General features: G+C 40.6%; 1 protein-coding gene across 1 annotated transcript; it reads left to right on the top strand.

Annotated features, from left to right (window-relative positions):
• Positions 1–6,429: 6,429 nt before the first annotated feature.
• grtp1a (growth hormone regulated TBC protein 1a) lies at positions 6,430–22,437 on the top strand. Its single transcript, XM_058380809.1, has 8 exons — positions 6,430–7,072; positions 9,129–9,280; positions 12,478–12,636; positions 13,005–13,129; positions 15,520–15,616; positions 19,842–20,014; positions 20,213–20,398; positions 21,621–22,437. Exons 1-8 carry the CDS (start codon positions 6,978–6,980, stop codon positions 21,711–21,713), a joined length of 1,080 nt encoding a protein of 359 aa, XP_058236792.1. The 5' UTR covers positions 6,430–6,977; the 3' UTR covers positions 21,714–22,437.
• Positions 22,438–24,389: the final 1,952 nt, after the last annotated feature.

Consider the following 24,389-nt stretch of genomic DNA (forward strand, 5'->3'; position numbering starts at 1 on the left):
TAAACAGCTAGTCTTGGATCGCTCATACAGTCCAGCAGTCCGGGGGATTCTGGACTCTCTACTGCAATATATAACCCAGGAGTTGCCAAGACTGGGTCCGGATACCCAGAAGAGTCCGGAAAAAAAGTGCACCATGAGTAGGAATACCAAGAAAGCAGCAGTTCGTCAACCTTCTGTCTTCCAGCTTCTTCAATCCAAGTATCTGTTAGCCAACCCCAAGCCAGCCTTAACACACAGAAGAGAAGTGGGCACTTTGGATTTAAAACCTGTTCACAGAATCAAGCAAGTGAACAAACCTATTAGTGAAACAGGGCAAGAATTTAAGGGAAAGAGGTTTAGGGTGCGAGATATGATTGCTAAATTTGCAGCTGCTGAGAAAAATGAGAAGGATCTTGAGACTAGAGACTTGGTCAGACAGGTTAGCACGGGTTCTGTTTTGTCTGATATGGTGAAAAAGCTTGAGGATCTGACAACTGTGCAAAAAAGAAATGATTCAGTTGAGCATAGGAAGCAAGAATGTGCTGAGTCTAAGTCAACGATGAAGATGAAGATGAAGAAAGTGACTAAGCAAAATAAAGCACAAGATTTATTGATTCTTACCAAGCAAGAGAGACAGGTGATGGGTAAATATACCAGCTCAGGGAGGCACAGCAGTAGGCTTGAGGAACAGCAAAATCCTTTAGCAATAGTAAAAGGCTCACTGTGCAGCTCACTCAAAGCTGAACAAGATCTTGTTTCCAAAAAACTGTTAAGCAACCTCTGTTTACCTCTGACACAGCAGAAAGTGCAGTATGGTAAAGTCAAGATGATTTCCTTCAATGCATTGTTGGTGAACTCCCAATCTGAGCCAGAATATGGGCTTCTAGTGATGGAGAACACACAGATGTGGAATCTAGCTCTAGTCTTATCACACCCTGATATTTGGGAACTGGCCTCTTCAACAAGACAGCGTTTGAAACATCACCACCACAAACAGCATTTACTGGAACTTCATAACAAGGGTACAGATGTGCAATGCCCTGACCAGACAGAATTACAAACCATGAAGCCACTAGCTTCTGAGATTCATTATAAGATGCACCAGGAGATCCTTCAGAATGGTACATTGGAGATTGCTCAATATAAAGATCAGCATTCACCAATTGGGCCTCCAGATGATTGTCGCAAAGGACCTTTACTTACATGTAATGATGATGGAGATTCATCAGGTGACGGTGAAAAAGATGTCCATACAATGTCTCACCAAAATCCTATACCTCAGTTAAAATCACAGAAAGACCATCATGCTTCTCTGATCCTACAAAAAAGATCCAGTGGATCATATTCACCAGATCAGAGCATGAACTGTCTTTCAGCAGAAGTACTGGTAGGTAAACCCATGAGCAGTGTCAGTGAGAGTCTGGAGCCCATGACCCTTTCATCATTAATCACTCCCATAAATCCAGTAAACAACACAACACCTGAGTACTGTGACAATCATATCTCACAACACTCATCTGAAGATGTAACCTTGTGTAAAGCAAAAGCCTGCCATGATTCAGCTAGTCATGCTAGCAGTGGCAATGAGCAAGATGTCCCTCATCCCTCAGGAAAAGGTGTACTAAACAAAATGCTTCCAGAAGGCAATTCATGCAGCTTCATGACATCAAACATACAACTTTCACAAATGATGAAGGATGAACAAAATCTACCATCACTAAAGGAGTGCCCAAAATACACGACCTTTAATTATAGTGATCCCTCTGTGATGACAACTTACATACCCAAGACTGTAAGGTTCACTGATACTTTCAACTTCTGATCCCTTAACATGGGTCCAGCTTCAGGCAGTAAAGCATGAGGAAGTTATTCGAAATGTAGGCCAGCATACAAGATTAAAAAAAAACAAGATATACACTGTATGGCTAAAAGTATGTGGACACCTGAACTTCACATCTACAGTGTATGTTCTTTCCCAAACATTTAGAAGTACACAATTGTATATAATGTCATTTTGTAGCTTTACATAAATGTCACTTTACTGGAACTAAGAGATCCAAACACTGTTCCAGCAGGACAATGCCCCTGTGTCCTCACTTTTCTTGTACCTCTTATAGCTGAATAGGCAAATCCATCCGTCTGTACATTTATTTTCTGTACCGCTTTTCTTACAAAACTGCATGGGGATCTAGGGGACCCAAGCCACCAGGCAGGGGACAGGGACACCAACTGATCACAGGACACAACAACACACACACACACACACTACAGACAATTTAAAGATGTCAGTCAGTCCACAACACATGTCGTAGGACTGGGGAAGGATACTGGAGTACCACTAAAGCAAGATGGAGGTGGGAATTGAATCCCTAACCCCAGAGGTTCACAGCTAACCACCATTATAAGCAATCTAGAGAAAAGCCGGGAGCAGGTTGATGTGATGTTCAAGTGTCTACAACCTTTCAGCCATGTAATGTACCAAAAACAGAGGTGCCAACATGCATGGTTGATCCATACCATTTATGATGTTTGGCTATTTGCTATGGGAGATGCTTAATAATGCACATTTTGTTGCTTTGTCAGCTAGAGCAGGTGTCAAACATGAATTAAATTCACTGAAGGGGAAAGGACACAGGATATCGACCTTTGAATTCATGAACCTTGTTCTTTCTGAGCCAATAGAAAACACAAGGGTGAATGTTTTTTCTTTCTATGAATATTGTATAGGTTCTTTTTCCTTGATGCAATTAATAGATTTCAGAATACATCCTGACATAGTGTGTATGTAGAAATAGTGAGGGAGCAATCAACATAAGAGTATCGGTAAAAACCAACTGAATGTAACTTGGATTTTTGATGATAAAATACACTTTTGACCGAATATGCAGTACATAGCTAACGTGAATACTTTTGAAGGTGTACAGGAGAAGCCGAGCATTTCACATGGAAGCCATGTGTGTAGTCATCAAACATTAAACTTGTCCTAATATTTGTGAAGTGCACAGTAACCAGCCTGCTCCACCTGCCTACGTGTTTCTAACTGAAATACTTAACAATAAAATGTGCTTTAGAGCTCTGACCTCAGCTATTGTACTTAATGAAGCACAGTAAATAAAGTGAGGTCATGGAACTTCCAGTGGGAGGTTCTGTAATACGAGCAACACACCCGGTTCACAAGGGAGCGGTAAAGCACTTCAGAGGAATAAGAAGCTATTATTCACGCAAATCATTGTCTAGAGCAGATATACTGTAGACGTCTATTACTGCAGAAGCGTCTGGGGATTAACATATGGCTTTATGGGATATTATTTATACAGTATAGATATGTTTTTAAAATCTTCAATTTTCCACCTCTTACTCACAGCTCAGTGTGTTTGCATGTTATGTGATTAATGAGAGAACTATTTATTGAAACACACCTGGTCATGTTTTCCTACAGTGAGATCGGAAAAGCTAACCCTGTCATATTCAACGGCACGTCAGGAACAGTGTATCATACTGCAATATCACGATGCCACAGAGCTCAGATTCTGCTGGTATTGTCCATGGCCTGACCTTGTACTTCAGATCAGCTCACATTTTAAAGAAACTGATTTAACATGTGAGTTTATTATTCTCAACAACACCTGGTGAGAGGAGAAGGTGAAAGTACCTGAGGAAAACTAGTAAAGGGAAACCGGGTAAATGCTCAAAGGAAAGGTTTTTACTTATAGATATAGGAGATCTGGATAGGAGATCCAGGAGCAAATCATGTAATTAATACAGACTGGGAGTAACATCATTACAAGGAATTGAATTACTAGGGATTTAATATCTACTAATATAAATGATTTTACAACAAAAAAAGGAAAAGGAAGGGATTTAATAAAAATAAATGTACAGATTTAAAATGTTGCCTTATAGCTCCAGGGTCCTGAGGAGTTCGAGCCTGAGCTCAGGTTGCTGTCTGTGTGCTGATGTGTCTGTTCTCCATGTGTCTCCCTGGAGATGTCCCTGGTGTCACCCACCTCTCAAAGACATGCTAGTAGGTGGACGGGCTAGGATTAATTGCAACTTGGTATGAATGAGTGTGTGTGTGTGTGTGTCTTTGTGTATTTTTTGTGTGTGTCTATCTGTATGACTCTGTATTGACTCTGGATTCACGGTGATAAAACACTGCCTGGAAATGACTGAAAGATTCAGTACAAACTTTTAACATTAAATCAGTTATTTCTAGTCGAAGTCTGCAGGAGTTAGTGGACAGAGTGTGTGTTATTAGTCATGGCTGTGAGGCTCAATAGCACCTTTCTGAGCAAAAGCTCTACACACCGACCTACATGTATACTTACATTAATTACTGCAAGAATGGAACTGAGTGTTTATTTTGGTTTTATATATATATATATATATATATATATATATATATATATATATATATATATATATATATAGTAGGATTTTTATATTCCAGGTTTTACTCAGATAATTTCAGTCACAAAGCACTACTGAACCTATCAGAATTGAGTTTAGAGTTGGTATAAAAGTATAAATAAATAAAATAGGTCTACACGTAGATAACAAACTCCAAACTCTTAAAAACATAAAACATGTACAAATAGCTCAGTTATGAGATGAATTCATCATTAAGGGGGATTTTTTATTGAATGTTTAATCGAAAAAATAATATAAACTTATATTTTAAGCTGGGTTCCTTTAAGAACATACACACACACACACACACACACACACACTATAAACAAAGGTGTGTCTACTGCACAACTCAGTGGAATTTGTATGCTGCATTCTTGCTTAAATAGCTTGATATATTATTCAAATCATATCCTTTTTTTTTAGAATAAAAAATATTTACCAAAGCAAACAAAGGTTTGGTGTTTTGGCGCAGATGAATCCTGTTTGATACTAGGAATAGATTTAATCTGTTTTCTTGGAAACTGACCCGGATCCCAGTTAATCTGACACGGCTTATCTCCAGGAATACATTTTGTCCGACTTGTTTGAAGCATGAAATATTAGAAATGTCTTTTCCACCAAGGTGTTACATTCCAAACAGCCGTGAAGAACGTACACCTAACATCGAGTTGTTAAGTGTGACCTAAAATCTTAAGCATTATACTGAAATCCTTGTTCAGATTGCCAGTATTAAACACACGGTGAACTATCTGTAGATTACATTTCCATTATCATCACAAGACCACCTGGGGTGTAGTAATTACAGAAAACACAGCATTTCCAAAAAAAAAAACCTTGCATCTCTGTTAAAACCATGCCATTTAGGCAAATCATAAACTACACTTAAAGCCCTAACACTGCACTTTCTACATCTTGTAATGATAAGGTTGAATGTGAAATGAAGAATATTCAGCAGAGCATCGTGCAGTCATCTGGACTAATGGATATGACACTAATCTACTTTCAGCTTGTTTCCACAACAGCAGTGGGATGAGAAAAGGAAGAGGAGAGAGAGCATGATTAGAACAGCAGGGTGCACACACCAGGCTTACATGGAAATGGAGAAAAGGCTGTCATCATTAATGAAAAGATGTAGTTATTTAGCATATAAATCTTGATTCGAACATAAGATCATACAGCTAATGAAAATATTTTGCAGTCATGGGGTGTGGTGGCTTTGTGGGTAGCATGTTTGCCTCACACCTCTGGGTTTGGGGGTTGAGTTCCTCCTCCACCCTGTGCCACATCACACACTATGTTTAAAACGATGCTGTTTACAAGAATGTTTTCACACAAAGTTGGTTAATTTCTTAAAGGCCTTAATAATGCCTTCAAATCTAACAGAAAATCTAGTACAACAAACAAAAAAAAAGAGTCTTGAACACAATGGCATTTTAATACAATGGGTTTTTACGCACAAAGTGCTGAAGAATAAAGCCAGTCTGAAAGAAAAGGAAAACCCGTGCTCTTCTGAAACGAGTGAGGATGTAAATCATTACTCTTTCACGGGCGTGTGTTATGAAGTTAAACGATGTTTGATGAAAAGATGTTCAGTATGAATGTCCTGTGAACAGGTTTAGCTTAGAAAAGTCTGCATGAGGTGTTCAGGTCCAGAAATTAGGTACAAATGTATGAGATTTAAGTAGATTTAAGATCTACTGAAGACTTGAAGTGAAACTGACGTTCTTTCGTAGGTTGTAGGTGCAAATATTTACACATTGGACCATCTACTGAGGCACTGTGAAAATAAATTAGCTGTTATTTTTAACCTTGCTTTAGTCAATTAATATTTTACAGTAATTAAACATCATGCTTATGTGTTTAAGGTCTAAATATTTGGATTATACACCCATTCCCTTTATTTCCTGCTTGTGTGAGAGCCCTGCTGTGATGCACTTCTACCACAGAGACTCCCTTTGATGGCGCTGTGTGGCTGCAGGAGGACCTCTTCGGGAAGGGGCGTGGCTTCTGGAGCCGCTCCAAAGCTCCGCCTCCGCGCTTTGATTGACGTCTGCCCTTGAGCTCACGAAACAAACTGATCAAGCGTGGCGCTGGGAAGAAAAATAAAAAAGACTACAAAACCCGGCTCGAACACGGGATGAACCAATGCTGTTGGAGGTTTTAGAAGATATACGGTCGGATATTCAGCGCGAGGAGTGAAAACAGCTCGGGAATAAAAACAGGGAGCTTTTCTCTCTATCTCTGTACAGGACAGGTTCATGGACGCCGGTTGGTGTGTGTAGTGTGTCTAAGCGCGTGCACTGGGACTGATAAACTAACCGCCTCGCAAGCCTATAATAGATAATGCACCGTGTTTATTGAGCGTTTTGAGGTATTTCCTGATCAATCCCAGACCTTACTAAACTTCTCTGGACTTTATTTTGATTTGTTTCACGAGACATGGACGTGAGAAGGAGGATCTCCTGCGAACACTAAACCTGAAGAACTTATATCTGTCGGGGGTGTGTGTGTGTGTGCTGAGATGAGATTTGGCTTTAATATGAAGACGGGAGAGTTGTGCGTGAGAAGCTGCGCGTGAAACAGCCACCATGGAGAAGGCGAACGGCGCGCGCGCACCGCCGCCTCAGCAGCAGCCTCAGCACCGCATCAACGTCCCGAGCACAGCCAGGGAGAGAGTGTCCAGGTACACTACACTACACACCTTCATTTAGGGGGGGGGAAATGTCAGTAAAAAGATAAACAAATTGTTTTATGGTTTTTACAACATGCACAACATAGATTTCTAAGATTGTGGCGTACCACGTTTGACCTTTGACCCAGGACAAGGTAAATAAATGCATGAGCAAACATTTCTTTCATCTACAATATATTATATAACACTCCATAAAGTAACACAAAATTGATTGAGGAAAAAAAAAAGCTATTCTACTTCATACTTAAGTTACCACATTTCTAAGGTCACTTCCAAAAACATACTGTCAAGATGTCCATGTCCACTGTGTTTTCTTTTTACTTAGTGACAAACTACCCTAAAATACATGCTGTCTAATTTTTTCCTCAATGAGATTAAAAATACAACTTTATAGGTATTATTTGCAGTATATTTCTGTGCCTTTTTGCCTTTTCTCAGCTGCTCTATGGAGTTTTTACAGATCTCAGCATATTCCCGTTGGTTCCTGACTTCCTGGACACCCTGTATACATAAAACACCTAGATCATGATTTTATCACATTTCTATCACCTCTAAAGAAACCATAAACCAACAGCAGATCGAATTTCGTCGAGGGTTTAGTGAGGATTTTCGTGACACATCAGTTTTAAAACCTAGCTAAGGATAGCTGAATAGAGAATTTTAAAAATGTAGAATAATTAATTAATAGACATCACAATCAGTCTTCTCCAGTTTATTACAGAGCCGTAATATTGGTATGTTTATGTCAGTGGAGCTTCATCTACTGACACAGAATGAAACCCATAATATGCTCTGGTCCAGCCTCTTTTTATATTTTTATTATAATGGGTATACATTGGGGACATGGTGGGATCAGTGGTGCTTTTAGTTTACACTTCTCGGGGATGAGGTTTGATTCCTCATGCGCTCCCTCTCCTTCAAGGCTTTACTCCAGGTTCTCTGGTTTCCTCCTACAGTCCAGTGACATGTAGGCTGATTGTCATCTGTAGTGTGTGTGATTGTGTCCTGTGATAAGTTGCCGCTCTGTCCGGCGTGTCCCCCCGCATTGTGCCCCGAGTCTCCTGGGATAGACTCCAAGCTCCATGAGACCGAGTGTTGGGTTAAGTGGTACAGAAAATGGGATTGATAAATGGATGGTTTACATCCTTTAGAAGTTAAGGCTGCTTTACTTGTTCTTGATCATGCTATCGCAGATTTTGAAACATCCCTTGTTTGTGTTAGAATCCTTCGTTTTTACTGACAGCTGATTTTGTGTCTCCGTGACAAGTGAGTTCTTGGGAGTGTCGTGCAACTCACAAAGTTTGCCACAGAATTTGACCAGGTTTTTACTGCCATGATCTCATACAGAGGGACAGGCAACACATTTACAACACTGTCAAGCTGCTTTTATATTTACTACTCAGTTTCACTGAGGTTTATTGTGATTGTTGAGCACAAAAATGCTTGATTTTATACTGAATCTTTTATTGTTTTTTGTGCTTTTGCACAAAACTGCTTGGAATGGTGAAATTGCTACCAGTGAAGACACACACATGTAATAACCTTCTATGATGGCTGTACTAGTGGTTTTGTGAACACTTAGTGGCTTTGTAACAGTTGGATGTGGTATTTGTAGGAGTTTGCAATATTTTAAAAATTTCCACACATTTTTTCGCAGATTTGGAGACGTGCCATGTGACGTCACAACAACACACATTCAGGCAAATCCTCTTCCGTTCATGTGTGTTAAACATGAGTGCATCTTTCATAGAAAGTCATTACGTATGTGTCGTCACTGGTAGGAGTTTAAAAGAAAATTCCTGTGCTTGCAATTTCACCAATTCATGTAATTTTCTGCAAAAAGCCCAAAAAACTCGCAAATCGCATGACATTTTGAATAAAGACCGAAAATCAATCATTTTTGTTCGTGAAAATGACAAAAAACAACCTGCTGGATTGACTGTCACAGCACAGCCTTTTGTCTAAAGCTGAATAAGTACATGGTGTTGGTTTATTTGTCTTCAAGTTGTGTATTTGCGCTCTCTCTTATTGAAGTCTGTCTCCACAGCGTGGATCCGTACGGCTTCGAGAGGTCTAACGACTTCGATTACGAGTCCTACGAAGAGCTCATGTCGGAGTACTTGGCTGTTCTCACCAAAAGGTCAATCAAGTGGTCCAAACTGCTGCAGGGGAAAAGTCGCGTCGAGAAGAACTTTAAAGGTGAGTGTGGTGAAGAACACCACCAGTGCTCTGTTTGTGTGTGTGTGTGTGATCCATTAACCCCATATGAAGTGGTGTTGCATGTGGTAGAGCAGCTGTTTACTGTACCGTGCATGTTTCTGTGTTAATTGCATTGATGAAGGGTCGTTTAGCTGATAATTGTGTTGGAGTAGGAGCTCATCAACAGTCAATTACTGAGGATCAGAGGTGAGGTACTGATGTAGATTTTCATCTGTTTTATGAGATCGCTACATACACAGGGCAGTGCTTCAGGAGATCATGGTTTTATCAACAGTACTACTGATCAATTACCCATAATGCATCCTGATACTCTGCCCCTGGTTGGAGTCTCTTGATGGTGCTCACTGCTGGGGATAGATCTGCATGGAGACGATTGCCGTGGATAAATCCACTTGGATTTATTGATCACTTGATTACGCCGTCTTTGGACTGCCGTTGTTCGAAGACGGCGGTCAGCTTTGCGCTCGGGTCTTCATCAGTGAACATTTGAAGACTTCGGCAGGAATGAATTAGTTCTTAGTCTGTAATGAACTCAAAAATTACGGCCTATTTGTTCCTTCAAGAGCTCTGTTGAAGAATGAACATTATCAACATTTACATTATTTACTGTCCAGTGTCACCCAGATGAGAATAAGGTTCCCTTTGAGTCTGGTTCCTCTCAAGGTTTCTTCCTCATATCATCTCAGGGAGTTTTTCCTTGCCTCTGTTGCCTCAGGCTTTCTCATTAGAGATAAATGTTAGAGAGAAATAGTAACTTTAAATGTTATAATTTTTATTCTATGTTTCTATACTTCTATAAAGCTGCTTTGAGACAATGCCCATTGTAAAAAGCGTTACACAAATAAATTAAATTGAATTGAATTAAACCATCCATCACTTCACACACTGACCGACGTCACCCAGATGAGGATGGGTTCCTCTCAAGGTTCCTCAAGGCTTCCTCATATCCTCACAGGGAGTTTTTCCTTCCTTCCTTGTCACCTCTAGCTTTTATCATTAGGGATAAATGGTTACATTTAGAGCTTGAATTTATATAGTTCTGTAAAGCAGCTTTGTGACGATGTTTATTGTTAAAGTGCTGTGCCAGCAGTTCTTAACCTGGGGGTCCAAAAGCAGTAGCATGGGGTTGCAGGAAAACTTTTATTTTTAGGTTTACATTTACAGCATTTGACAGACGTCCTTCTCCAGAGCGACGTATAAAAGTGCTGTGAAGTCTCAATCAATGAATACATCAACACTGGTCCACTAGGCAGTGATAGCTCAAGTGGTTGAGGCTCTGGGTTGTTGATTGGAGGATCAGGGTTCAAGCATCAGCACTGCCAAGCTACCACTGTTGGGCCCTTGAGCAAGGCCCTTAACCCTCATTACTCCAGGGGCACTGTGCACTCATGTGCTCTGACCCTAACCTCCACAGTTGGGATATGCGAAGAAAGAACTTCAGCAATGTGTATGGGGCAAATAAATGCTTTTATCTATCTAGGTCACTGGTTATGAATATCATTTAACACAAGTGTATAATATACACACCTAATGCCATGTTATATAACTAATTTACTGCTGATTAGAAAACGTCACATGGACTTAGCACCGTGTGGTTTATTGTCCTCAAAGTTGGACTGCTGATTAGACTTTAGGAGTGATTTCCTGGTACTGAACCGTCCCACATTCTCTATCTAGACCCACTCGCAAAAAGATTAAGATTCACCGCATTATACCAATGAAACTGAATTGAACTTCCAGTGATCGACTACAGACCCTGATCTAACCCAGAGAACGTCTGCTTTTAAACACACATCCGTTCCTTTTAGAGGAAACGGATATGCATTTTGCCTCAAATTGCACGTTTGTTTGTTCCCTCTAAACTGCAGATAGATAACCAGGCTCTGCTTATTAAGCTCCTCTCTATAGACCGCTGTTTATTTTAACACAGATCCCATAACACAGATAATGCACACTGTATCTCAGTTGTTTTCCAGTGAAGTGGAAAGGTAGTTATTTGTGTAGTTGATAAATTATTAACATGCTGTCTGCTGCTTCAACATTCACACATCCCTGTAAAAACTCTATGCTGTCAGGAGGGGGCTGTGGCTCTGCTCCGAAGCCTAAAACACCACACGTTTTACCCGATCCTGATGTCAGAGACTCTAGAAATAATGCCGGATTTTACGATTTTTTTGGACGTTTTTTTTGTCTTTTGTCTTAATATGGAGAGTTAAACACTACACACCCACGCACACAAATGACAGGATTTGCCTAAATTGAAACACTACACACGGTCACGTCTCGACTCCTGGAAACTGTGACTAAATTTCTTCTGAAAAAGAAGGAGATCAATAGAAACGTTACAGGCTGCAGTTCAGCTCAGCGGTCATTGTTTATGAGTCTTATGTTTTATTTTTCCCTCCCCACAGCAGCTGATTTAGCTGAGTTAGCATTTCTGTGTCTCTTGTCTCTATTGTCTCACATGACTGACAGAAGGGAATGTAAACAACAATACGATATCAGTACAGACCCACTTTATTACACCTCCGCTACTCACAAACGAGTGTGTGTAGGATTTGATAAGAAATCATCAGTGTAACCTGCGGATGATCTAATTAGATATTGGAAAGTGTCCAAACAGGGTCAAGACCACAGCAAGGTCCAATATCGGAAATAGTTTTTCTTCCTGTTTGAAGGATAAATTTCAGGGTATTTCTGTTAGTTAGAAACACGAAGCACACTAATGACACTAATGGCAGAGTAATCCCTGCGGATGCTGTGGGTGTCAAGTTCTACTTGTTTGTCAACATTATTGCTATTGTGTGTCCTCGTGTTCCTCACTTATTTCCCTGTTACGTATAAAGAAACCACAAAAAAGCTTAGAGCATTTCTAATAATACATCTAGATCATTTGTACTACTGATAATAATGAACACAGTTATGATAATAATAATAATAATAATAATAATAACTGCTAATAATTATATTTAGATATTATATTTATGCAGTCCATTGTTAAAAGCTTTTAACAAGTAAAATGAAACTGAGTTGAATTAATTCACACCTTGTGAGCTACTTGACTTCATTATTGAGGTAGATCTTGAATCACAGATGAAGAACACATACTGGGAACCTTCTGTATTTACAGCACTAATCATGACTGTGTGTGTGTGCGCGTGTGTGCTCCCTCACAGTAAAACGTTATGTACGGAAAGGGATCCCAAATGAACACAGAGCGCTGATCTGGATGGCAGCGAGCGGCTCCCAGGAGCAGATGGAGAACAATCCAGGCTACTATCATTCACTCCTCCAGGGGCAACACGACCCGAAACTGGTGGAGACCATCCACACAGGTAGGCATGACCCTCACCTTATGGTCAGGATGCAACAAGGGAAAAGAAGGAGTTCATTTACATTTAATAATTCTGGAACAGTGTGAACTGATGCAAATTTTCTTAGGCAAACTTGCAAAATGTTAGAGATTATAATGGACCTATTAGGCAAGAAAAGTTTCTTCTTATTCTACTGAAATAACGTAATGTTAGCAGAGGTTTCCTCATCACACTGTGCAGCTGATGGCCCACAGAACAGCAGGTGATGTGATTTGGATGATGTTAACTGATCCTGATGGCTCTCCTACATCAGCATTTTTAAAATGAAGCTTAGTATTATGCTCGTTTGACATGGAGCATACTGCCTACAGCAGCACTTTTGTCCACAGATTTGCACAGGACGTTTCCAGACAACGTGCAGTTCCGGAAAACAGCCGAGCCGTGCCTGCAGAAACCGCTGTATAACGTCCTGCTGGCATACGGACACCACAACAAGGCGGTGGGATATTGTCAGGTATATTAACCACTATAAACTCTGATCTCCCTTCTTTGCTGATTTCAGGTAAAATGTCCTGCAGTCAGCTACATGATGGGCACATGACCTGCTCCAGGGATTAACCAAGGTTTTAGGTCCGAGTTAATCTTTGAAGTGCTGGTATTTGCAGATGGGCTGCAAGAGATGGGCTACATCTGAAACCGGATACTGTGACAGTGCCTACTGCATACGATTCAGTGCCTACTGCATACGATTCAGTGCCTACTGCATTCGATTCAGTGCCTACTGCATTCGATTCAGTGCCTACTGCATTCGGTTCAGTACCTACTGCATTCGGTTCAGTACCTACTGCATTCGATTCAGTGCCTACTGTATTCGATTCAGTTCGATTCAGTGCCTGCTGCATTTGATTCCGTGCCTACTGCATACGATTCAGTGCCTACTGCATTCGGTTCAGTACCTACTGCATTCGGTTCAGTACCTACTGCATTCGGTTCAGTACCTACTGCATTCGATTCAGTGCCTACTGTATTCGATTCAGTTCGATTCAGTGCCTGCTGCATTCGATTCCGTGCCTACTGCATACGATTCAGTGCCTACTGCATTCGGTTCAGTACCTACTGCATTCGGTTCAGTACCTACTGCATTCGGTTCAGCTCCTGCTGTGTTCGGTTCAGCTCCTGCTGTGTTCAGTTTAATGCCTACTGCATTCGGTTCAGTACCTACTTCATTCGATTCAGTGCCTACTGCATTCGATTCAGTGCCTGCTGCATTCGATTCAGTGTCTGCTGCAATCGATTCAGTGCCTGCTGTATTCGATTCAGTGCCTGCTGCATTCGATTCAGTACCTACTGCATTTGATACAGTACCTACTGCATTAGATTCAGTGTCTAATGCATTTGATTCAGCTCCTGCTGTGTTCAGTTTAATGCCTACTGCATTTGATTCAGTGCCTACTGCATTCGATTCAGTGCGTACTGCATTAGATTCAGTATCTAATGCATTTGATTCAGCTCCTGCTGTGTTCAGTTTAATGCCTACTGCATTCGATTCAGTGCCTACTGCATTCGATTCAGTGCCTACTGCATTCGATTCAGTACCTACTGCATTCGATTCAGCTCCTGCTGTGTTCAGTTTAATGCCTACTGCATTTGATTCAGTGCCTACTGCATTTGATTCAGTGCCTACTGCATTCGATTCAGTGCCTACTGCATTCGATTCAGTGCCTACTGCATTCGATTCAGTGCCTACTGCATTCGATTCAGTGCCTACTGCATTCGATTCAGTACCTACTGCATTCGATTCAGCTCCTGCTGTGTTCAGTTTAATGCCTACTGCATTCGATTCAGTGTCTGCTGCATTCGATTCAGTGTCTGCTGCATTCGATTCAGTGCCTGCTGCATTCGATTCAGTGCCTGCTGCATTCGATTCAGTGCCTGCTGCATTCGATTCAGTGCCTGCTGCATTCGATTCAGTGCCTGCTGCATTCGATTCAGTGCCTGCTGCATTCGATTCAGTGTCTGCTGCATTCTATCCAGTACCTGCTGCATTTGATTCCGCTCCTGCTTTGTTCAATTCAGTGCCTACTGCAATCGATTCAGTGCCTACTGCGTTCGATTCAGTACCTTTTGCATTCGATTCAAAACCTTTGCATTTGATTCAGTACCTGCTGCAAACAATTTACCAGATATGGTAGTTCAAACCCCAGGTCCACCAAACTTCCACTGCTGGGCCACTGAGCAAGGCCCTTAACCCTTAACTGCTCAGATATGTAAAATGAGACAAAAATGTCATGTCAACAACTCTGCAAATGATTAAACCTTCACCAATTTGCTCAATTGTTAAACAAGTGCAGTTTAACCACAGGACCAAGGTTTAATACCTGTAGCACACTCAGCTCATCTACACCAGCCCTGTTGCATTATGGGATAGTGCAGTGTGCACTCAGTCTTCTGAACGCTTCTCTCTGACTGTTAAGATTACTGAGGATCTGCTGGTGTAGTGTTTTTTGGCCAGCTGTATAGTAGGGCAGTAGGGATATTCGAACAGAGCTATGAAAACATTGATGCAGTCTACAGGACGATGGCATTTAGTCAGCGTATAGCTCTTGTATTTCAACATACTCATTTGGTTTCTGGGCGTGTCCTGACGCACAAAAACTCTTTTGCCTTGACAGTCAACATTGCTGTAGCACCTGAAATCGATTTGCAATGCAAAGTCATTCACAAATGTGCTGCCTGTCGTGCGACATGTTCCTGTTTCATGGAACCACAATTTTCCACAAAACTCTTTTTTTCCCCGATTTGAAGATAACCATTTTTTCCGCTACCGTTGTATCCCGTGGTTATGGGTTCTGTCGTCTTCCTGCTTCCTGCTTCTCAGTAACTTCATCATTCCTGCTCTTACAGGGCATGAACTTTATTGCTGGGTATCTCCTCATCATCACCAAAGATGAAGAGAAGTCCTTCTGGCTGATGGAGGCTCTGCTGGGCAGGATCCTTCCAGGTTCGTTCGGTTTGCATTTATTGCAAATGACTCAATAGATTTCAACTCATGTTGCTCGATTCATATACTATTAAGCAACTAGTTTTTAATGCAAATAAATTTCACCAGATGAATTTACCTGCCACTGCAGTCACTTCCTCTATCACTTTCAGAAAAACACAAAAAGCTATTATTTAGCTGTGAGCATGAATGAATTTGTCTTTTGTTAAAAATAAAAATAAATAAATAAATAAATAAATAAATAAAACGGCAAATTTACAGAATCGGATCACACCAGGACACCCCACACACAAACCTCTGACCTCTGCATGTTTGGTCTGAATAACGATTATATCTTTTTTATATATTATTATTCTATTATATATTATATTATAATATCTATTATATTATAGATTATATATTATCTGCCTGGATTTATACATTTTGGCTTAAACAATCTTGAATCAGAGATTTGAAGGTGCAAATACTTTTGAGAAACAAAGGCCAATTAAACAAAACAGCAATTCGGTACAATTTTATTTGTGAAGCAGTTTTACAATGGTCATGGACATTTATCCCTAACGTGGAAGCCAGAGATAATGGAAATGAGGTAAAATTCAGAGACGATATGAGGAAGAAACCTTGAGAGGAACCTCATCCTCATCTGGGTGACAACAGAGAGTGTGAAATCATTTCTATAGACAGTTTTTGCTAGCGTATCTTGCTATCCCTATACTTGGCAGAATCACATTTGGCTGCTGTTATGGCAAAATCTTCTATCACAGTATGGATATAATTTTATCTTGAAATGATATACAACTCAATTTATTACTAGTCATGAAAAAATTATCTGTACAATGTAACTGCATGCATTCGTGACTGATCTGTGGCGTACTTTTTCGGGTCCGGGTCCGAGTTGTTACACCCAAACTACGTGACAAATGACCTCAAATGACAAATACCTCATTATTTTAAACTGCAAGTTCCTTGTATAGTTGTTACAGATCAGACTGTTCTGCGTTGTAGGGAGTGTTTGGCTCTGCATCACACTCCTCCATGCTTGTTTTTGTTTTTGTCACACCCCGATAGTAGTGCCCAGTTTCGACCTTGGTGACGTACATCAGCTGCTGAAATGTGAGAAATGTGACTTTTGCAGCACTAGAGATACAGAAGACAGGAAAATATCAGTCAATAGACATTTTTCGAGAACATGGTTCAATTCACAGCCCTGTTTGGCAGTATGACTGCGGGCTTTTGTCCTCTTACTCCAGTATGAAGTTAGAGTTTTTTTCCTTAGTGTTCTTCTATATTTGGCTTCATCTTGTCCTCAGTCCTTGTAAGTAATCTACTCTCTAGCCTGAAGCAAAGCAGAGTGATGCTGAAGTGATGCTACCACCACCATGTCTCACTCAGTTCTCAGGGTGAAAAGCAGTGTTGGTTTTATGCCAAATATATGCCCAAGGCTGATAGTTCAGTTTTGGTCTTTTTATACCATCACATTTCTCCAACATACCTTTTGGGAAAATGGGATTCAGATCATTATTTCAGTAATGGTTTTTGCTTCTCATCACTCTTCTATAAAGCCCAGCTTTGTGGAGTGTCCAGGTTATGCTTGTCCTGTGAGCAGCTTGGTTTCTTACTTGTTTCTCTGAGTAATAATGGACTTATTGTTGTTCCACGGGATGTTTGGGTTATCCAGACCAATACTTTTCCAAAACTTTGCCTGACTTCTTTCTTCTTCTTCTTCTTCTTCTTCTTCATCGTCGTCTTCTTCTTCTCCGTCTTCTTCCTCCATGGACAGCCGCTCTGTCTTAGAGTTTTAGATTAGTGCTTAAAGTGTTGGACTATTGTTTGGAAGGTTCTGAGCTTTTAAAAGTTGTGGGTGTACAATGTGGTCTAGCGGTCAGCATTCCTGGTTTTCACCCAGGCGGCCCAGGGTTCGACTCTCGGTATGGGAATGTAGCTTTAAGGGACAGTGGTTGTTCAAGACATTAAGGCTGTGGGTTGTTGATCGGAGGATCAGGGTTCAAGCCCTAGCACCACCAAGTTCCACTGTTGGGCAATTGAGCAAGGCCCTTAACCCTCCCTTTCACTGTTCCTCCCTTAAAGGCCCTTAACTGTTGGGCAATTGAGCAAGGCCCTTAACCCTCCCTTTCACTGTTCCTCCCTTAAAGGCCCTTAACTGTTGGGCAATTGAGCAAGGCCCTTAACCCTCCCTGCTCCAGGGGCACTGTATCATAGCTGCCCCAGCACTCTGACCCCAACTTCCTCAGCCGGGATATGCATGGTGATAATAAAGGCTTCTTGCCCTCAGTTCTTGAATCCCTGGTGGGCCCCTGAGCAAGGCCCTTAACCTTCAATTATCAGCTCAGTTATTAATGAGATAAAGTCGCTGTAGATAAGGCCATAGATGTCTTTGTAATGGTGGTAATTTAATAAGCAGGTGTATTAATACTGAGATCATGTGGCTCTATTTGCACCTTCGTCTAATTCATCTGATTTCTGATGGACACTGGTTGCACCAAAACTAATTAATGGCTTTCATGGGGTGAATAATTATGCCATCACAACTTCTATGGAGTTTATTCGTAAATATTTTTGCACAGTGGGTTTTCTGCCCACTTTAATATTTTGTTTGTCTTTAATAGTGCTAGAAAATTCGGATGGTCTGCTTTAGGATGAAATGTGTAAAAGTTCAAGATATCAATGTCTATAAATGTTTAGAAATGATGCCATTTAAAACACAGTACATGGAAATGGATTTGTGGTGTAGGAAATGTTTACAGCGCAGTGTGAAGTATCACAGCGTTCACTCAGCGCCATCACTCCCGCCTCACTTCACTTCTCAGGTCGTTATTCCGGTTGTGTAATCGGGTTACTGTACACTCACTGTAACTTTGACTGGCGCTTCAGCTGTAAGTGTGTTTGCTTGGAATAGTGTGTGTGTTGATGCGGTCTGTCCTGAGCTATTCTCAGAACCTCATCTAGTGTCCTGAGCTATTTATAAACCTCGTGTCAGGTCACATGATTCTGATCTCTTCAAATCCTGTTAGACACCAGTCACACCCCTGGAGAGAGACGTGTCTCATACTGTACACGCCGCAGCGGCCTGCACTCTCACAATAACGTCCACAATAACTTTTCTAATCCTCTCAGGAAATGATGTACAGGATTTATATTAATATTAGTATTGAATGTGAAAATATAGTCTAAATTACATATTGAGGTGTGTGTGTGTGTGTGTGTGTGTGAGAGAGAGAGAGAGAGAGAGAGATTCTTTTCTTTCTTCACTAATACCCAAGTACCATTTGATTGCTTCATGACATTACACCACGCACACACACACTCACTCACACATGCGCGCGCACACACGCGCACACACACACACACACAAGCATTTAACACAAACAAACAACACCATGGCTACATCAGCTGATGTAGAAATCAGTTGAGACATTTTACCAGAAGAGAATAAACAGACCATCAGAAATTGTTTATGCTACAGGATCTGGACTTCTTGTTGAATGCTTTTAAGACTTGGGCATCTGATCAGAAGGTCGTGAGTTCAAATCCCAGCACCTTCAAGCTGCCACTGCTGGGCCCTAGAGCAAGGCCCTTAACTCCTCAATTGCTCACCTGTATGAATGAGATAAATGTAAGTGGCTCTGGATAAGGGCATCTGCCAAATGCTGTAAATGTAAAGGTGGTCATCTTTGTCTGGTTTGTCCACCATTTTTTCAAGCTGAGATGCTTCCGAAAATATGACGTCATCAGGGAACACACACACACGGGATTGACACTTCCAGGTTTTTGTGGGATTTTAGGGAAACTTTTAAGAGAGAGAGAGAGAGCATGAACCCTTAAAATGGCCGACTCCCTGATCAGTGCCCTGACTACTGGACTAGGAAGCTGAACACACTGACTCCTGACATCATCATTTTCCTGCTGCACCACTGGCGAGCATGCAGTGATCAGGTTTCTTGCTGAAATACACCCAACTGTAGTAAATGTTACACGTCTGGCTAGAGAAACAATTTCCCGAGCTCTCGTACTGTAAATACGGTTGTTAGACTGCTGCTATTAAGACAGGAAGGTTTATTAGCCCAAACTTTGTTCTTAAATTCTTCTTGAATTTTATGATGTCTTCCATGAGCTCTTTCTTTCAGCCTTTTCTTCCACAGTCTCATAGCTGACCTCTGCTCTCTCTCGCTCTCTCTCTCTCTCTCTCTGTCTCTCTGTCTCCCAGATTACTACACACCAGCAATGCTGGGACTGAAGACCGATCAGGAGGTGCTGGGAGAGCTGGTGAAGATGAAGGTGCCGGCTGTTTGGCAGGTCATGATGGAACACAACGTCATGTGGACGCTGGTGGTGTCCCGCTGGTTCATCTGCCTCTTTATCGATGTCCTTCCTGTGGAGGTAAGTGTGTGGATGTCGAGGTGATGTGATTTGTTAGAGTGAGGAAGAAGAGCATAATTTTTGCCGAAAAAATTTAGCGACTTTCTGTAATATTTGATGAAGTTCTTCCAACATTGCTATCTGTTAATGAAGAAACTGGTGATGTTGACCTCCAGCAGGGAGCCATGGTTTTACTGTAAAACTTTTCTTCTTTTCAAGACTGTTCTGCGTATCTGGGACTGCCTTTTCTACGAGGGCTCAAAGATCCTGTTCCGCGTGGCGCTCACTCTGATCCGTCACAACCAGGCCCTGATCTCTCAGGCTCAGAACCTTCCGGATATCTGCGACCGCTTCAAACAAATCACCAGAGGAACCTTTGTGGAGGACTGCCACCCGTTCATGCAGGTACCGTGGGCTTAGGAGTTATGGCTACCTGCTGTATTGTTTGTTAGTTATTATCACATTGATGTGATTTATGAAATGATTTTGTTCCAATGAATTAAGAGTCATGCCTGATATACAGACGAGGTCATAAGAGGTCGCAGAATCTGCAAAAATGTTAATTTTAAAAAATAATAAAAGGGAAAATAAAACGTATTGTTTTGATTTAGTTCACCTAACAGAGGTTTAACGTATAGACTACAAGACACACAATAATAACTGAATTTCCACACTACATTAAGAGTCAGGGACTTTTGAACAGGATGATCAGTGTGGAAACCGATGTTATTTTGTCTAGTAGGGAACGTAAATATCATACGTAGCTTCTGAAAGGGAGTACTAAATGTTAAAAATTCTAATCATTGATCATCCCGTTTGAAATTTTACACCTTTCCTTGATGTATCACGTTTCCTTCCTGAGCCTCAGTGAACTTTTGTAATAGTCCCTCGAGTGTACGAGTCCCTCGGTCATCCTCACGGTGAAAAGCCGGATCTGAATATCATACAGCTGCTGATGGAAAAGGGGTCAGTCCAGACCGTGCACGGATTTTTTCTGGAGGGTATTTTTTTCTGAAGAACCGTGAGCAGTTTAATTGTTCAGGACTAACCAGAGACTCATGAAGAACTCTCACTAAACATAAACACAGTCGCTGATCTTCCAGGTAACAACACACAGGGTTCACAATCCAGCGGATGTAAAACTTTTAAACTGGTTCCTTTGTGTAAAGTCAGTTATTATTGTGTCTTGTGTGAACATTTTGGTATGTGAAAGAGTTTATTCAGGACAGAATTAAATAAAAACACTGACATTAGCATTTTGCAGATTCTGCAAGGTGTATGTAAACATATGACCTCAACTGTATGTGTATGTAATGTGACTCAGGGACTTTATAGCTTATTGTCAGTATGAACAACTCATCAGCTTCGTAAAGGAAAGAGCTGAGGTTGTGTAACATGGGCAGTGTGTTGTATTCCTGGGAGAATTTGGTGTGTAATTAATCCTCTAAACCCTCTTTACTTGCATACATAATTTAATCAGAAATATTTAATATGATTTATGTTTACTTTCCTGTGCACACACGAGTGTTTCTGTTGCAGAGTTAAACCACCAGCTCTTTGCTCTTAAACTTCTTGTGTTAGAAGCTTCCTTATTTCTCATGCAGCTCTTTTACTGCCTTTTCCCCAGAACATTTTTAAAGAACCCGGAAGCCTCTCCATGGCGACCATCACCAAGCTACGGGCGGCGTGTCGAGCACGGATCACGGCTGTGGAACCCTGACCCACTCCTTTAATGCTTCAGACATTCCAGACTTTTGCACTCTCCCGTTATTACTATTATTATTGTTTTGTTACTATTATTATTATTATTATTATTTTTTTAAATCTAATGGCTGAAACTGTTCCTTACCTGATAATAATGATTCATTATGACCTATGTGATAGTGATGAGTACAGGTACGAAGTGAGGTACAGGGAACTAGAACCTACAAACCAGCACTACACCACAGTAAGAAACCAGGATCATGAGCTTTAAACAGTCATGTATATGACACCAAGATGGATCACGCTATTAGACCGACGCGGTCAGTGAGCCGAGCTTCACCGCTCCGGCGACGGCAGGAGTCTTTAAAAACTACGAGCACGATGTAGCCTTTCCTCTCAGAGCTTGTACAGATAGATAAATTTGCACATTTCTCCAGATAGACCATTTTGGGCTCTATCAGATTGTCATGACTGTTGCTAAACTACTGTGAAACAAAGAGCTCGGTACTGTTGCGTTAGCATTTTTTCTTTTTTCTTTTCTTTTTTTTTTTTTAAAGGATGTTTGTGAAATACGTGTCATAAGTTGTTGGTCTGGGAAATTCTAACTGTAATGTTCGTCCTCACTTTGTAAACCTCGCAGAATGAAGCTTTTCTTGTGATACAGTGCTGCAGTTTCTAATGAACTCTGATTATGTAGTCAGTTTTCTAAGTGGAAATTATTAAAGTAAACTGGATCAGCATGTGTGTGTGTGTGTGTGTGTGTTTATTATGTATCTGATGCAACCTGAGACCATTATATCAGGTGATCTGAGGGTAACAGTGCAAAAAGTGTCAATAGGAAAATCCTAGCAAGCATAAATTTAACACAAAAACCAGTGGTGTGTGTCTGTGGAAAGGACGACTCCATACTAATAGCCTGAATTCTGAAACCTTTATGAGTTGAACTTGCAAGAAATTTACACCAATCAGCCTTAACATTATAACCACTGAGCCTGCCATTAATCACTGAGATCATCTACACTGCACATGAGCATCAGAAGTGCACATTGGATGGGGAAGGAGGATGAGGAGGAGGAGGGCTGTTTTGATGATTAAGCAAGTTTTCTTTTACATCATGTGGACAGCTGTGTGTGTGTTTGTGTGTGTGCCACTTACCCAGGGAAGAGATGGCACCAGGAGCCATGTTCTGGTGAGAAAGTTGGTTAAGGTGTTGGACTACTGATCAGAAGATTGTGAGCTGCCACTACTGAACCCCTGAGCAAGGCCCTTAACCCTCAATTGTATAAAATGAGATAAAATGTAAGTCACTCTGAATAAGGACGTCTGCCAGATGACAGAAATGTTAATATAATGTTACAAAGCAGGAGGTTTTAATTTTTGAGCTGATCAGTGTAATAGCAACCAGCTGAGTGTCTAAGATTTGTTTTATTCAGCTGCTGGACTTTAAAGCTTTAAAAAAAAAAAAAACGTGTGTAATCCTTGATACAGTGATACAGGGGATTATTTAACATTTATGGAAGGAGTCTCCACATTTAGAGCTGCTATAATGATGGATATTCCAGACTCATAACTATGTAGCTGTAAACACTCCAATCTGATTTGTCTTTTATTAATATAATATATGAACTGCACTTCTTGGGAAATTGCTCAGGTACAAGTAGAGTACAGTGATTCAGGGAAAGCTGCTGCCTGTTGGAAAATAATAATCAACTTTTATGATCACAAGTCTCTATAGGTTTGTGGACACCTGACTGTCACACATATAATAAACTCCACTCTTCTGGGATGACTAGATGTTATAGCATGGCTCTGGGGATTTGTGTTCATTCAGCTACAGGAGCATCAGTGAGATCAGACCCAGATGTTAGGTGAGAAAGTCTGGGGTTCAGTCGGTGTTCCAGTTCATTCCAGGTTGAGTCAAATCAGGGCTCTGTGCAGGACACTCAAGTTCTTTCACCTTCATTAACCTTAACACATCACGTCTTCATGGAGCTCTGCTTTGTGCACAGAGGCATCGTCATGCTGGAACAGGGTTCGAACCTCTTAATTCTAGTGAAGCTAAGTCTTAACTCTATTGTACATAGAGATGTTTTAGAGGAGTCTGTGCTTCTAATTGTGCGGTAACAGTTTGAGGAAGGATCATGAAGAGTACGGTTGTGATTACACAAATATTTACACTGCAGAAAAAGAATATTTTAAGTATAGCATCAGAATTATAGAATTAACCATATATATATATATATATGATTTCCTGATTCCCTAAATCTTAATTTAATTATTAGCACCAATTAATTTTTTTTTCCAATACTTTGGCTTTTCTCCTAACAGTTGACATATTTATATCTTTTGTACTAAGGTTTTTATTTCTGTTCACCGTTTAGTTTGTTGGTGATTAGTGTTCTCCTAATGGCTATTATCTTGGAATGTAAAGTGTCCTTTGGAAAGGCACTATATAAATAAATTGTGTTATTATTATTTAAAAAAAAAAAAACAGTCTTGTTTTGTTGGTCAGTAATTTGACTTATTTTAAGAAATAAATGTTTAAAATTAGCAAACTGATCTGCCGATAAAACAAGACTCCAAGCTTGAAATTAATAAACAAATGTCTAGAAATAAATTTTTAGTATATTTTAGAATATATTTAGTTTTGTTACAAATATGACTGGTGACCTGGTACAATGCATTAATAGCC

Source organism: Hemibagrus wyckioides, linkage group LG26 (genome assembly GCF_019097595.1).
Source record: "Hemibagrus wyckioides isolate EC202008001 linkage group LG26, SWU_Hwy_1.0, whole genome shotgun sequence".
NCBI classification, from domain to species: Eukaryota; Metazoa; Chordata; class Actinopteri; order Siluriformes; family Bagridae; genus Hemibagrus; species Hemibagrus wyckioides.

Bases quoted from the DNA above. Each gene is read 5' to 3' on its own strand.
- grtp1a (XM_058380809.1), top strand. From the start codon at position 6,978: ATGGAGAAGGCGAACGGCGCGCGCGCACCGCCGCCTCAGCAGCAGCCT. The intron at 13,130-15,519 runs GTATATTAACCA...CTGCTCTTACAG, and splicing joins AGGCGGTGGGATATTGTCAG to GGCATGAACTTTATTGCTGG. The intron at 15,617-19,841 runs GTTCGTTCGGTT...TCTGTCTCCCAG, and splicing joins GCTGGGCAGGATCCTTCCAG to ATTACTACACACCAGCAATG.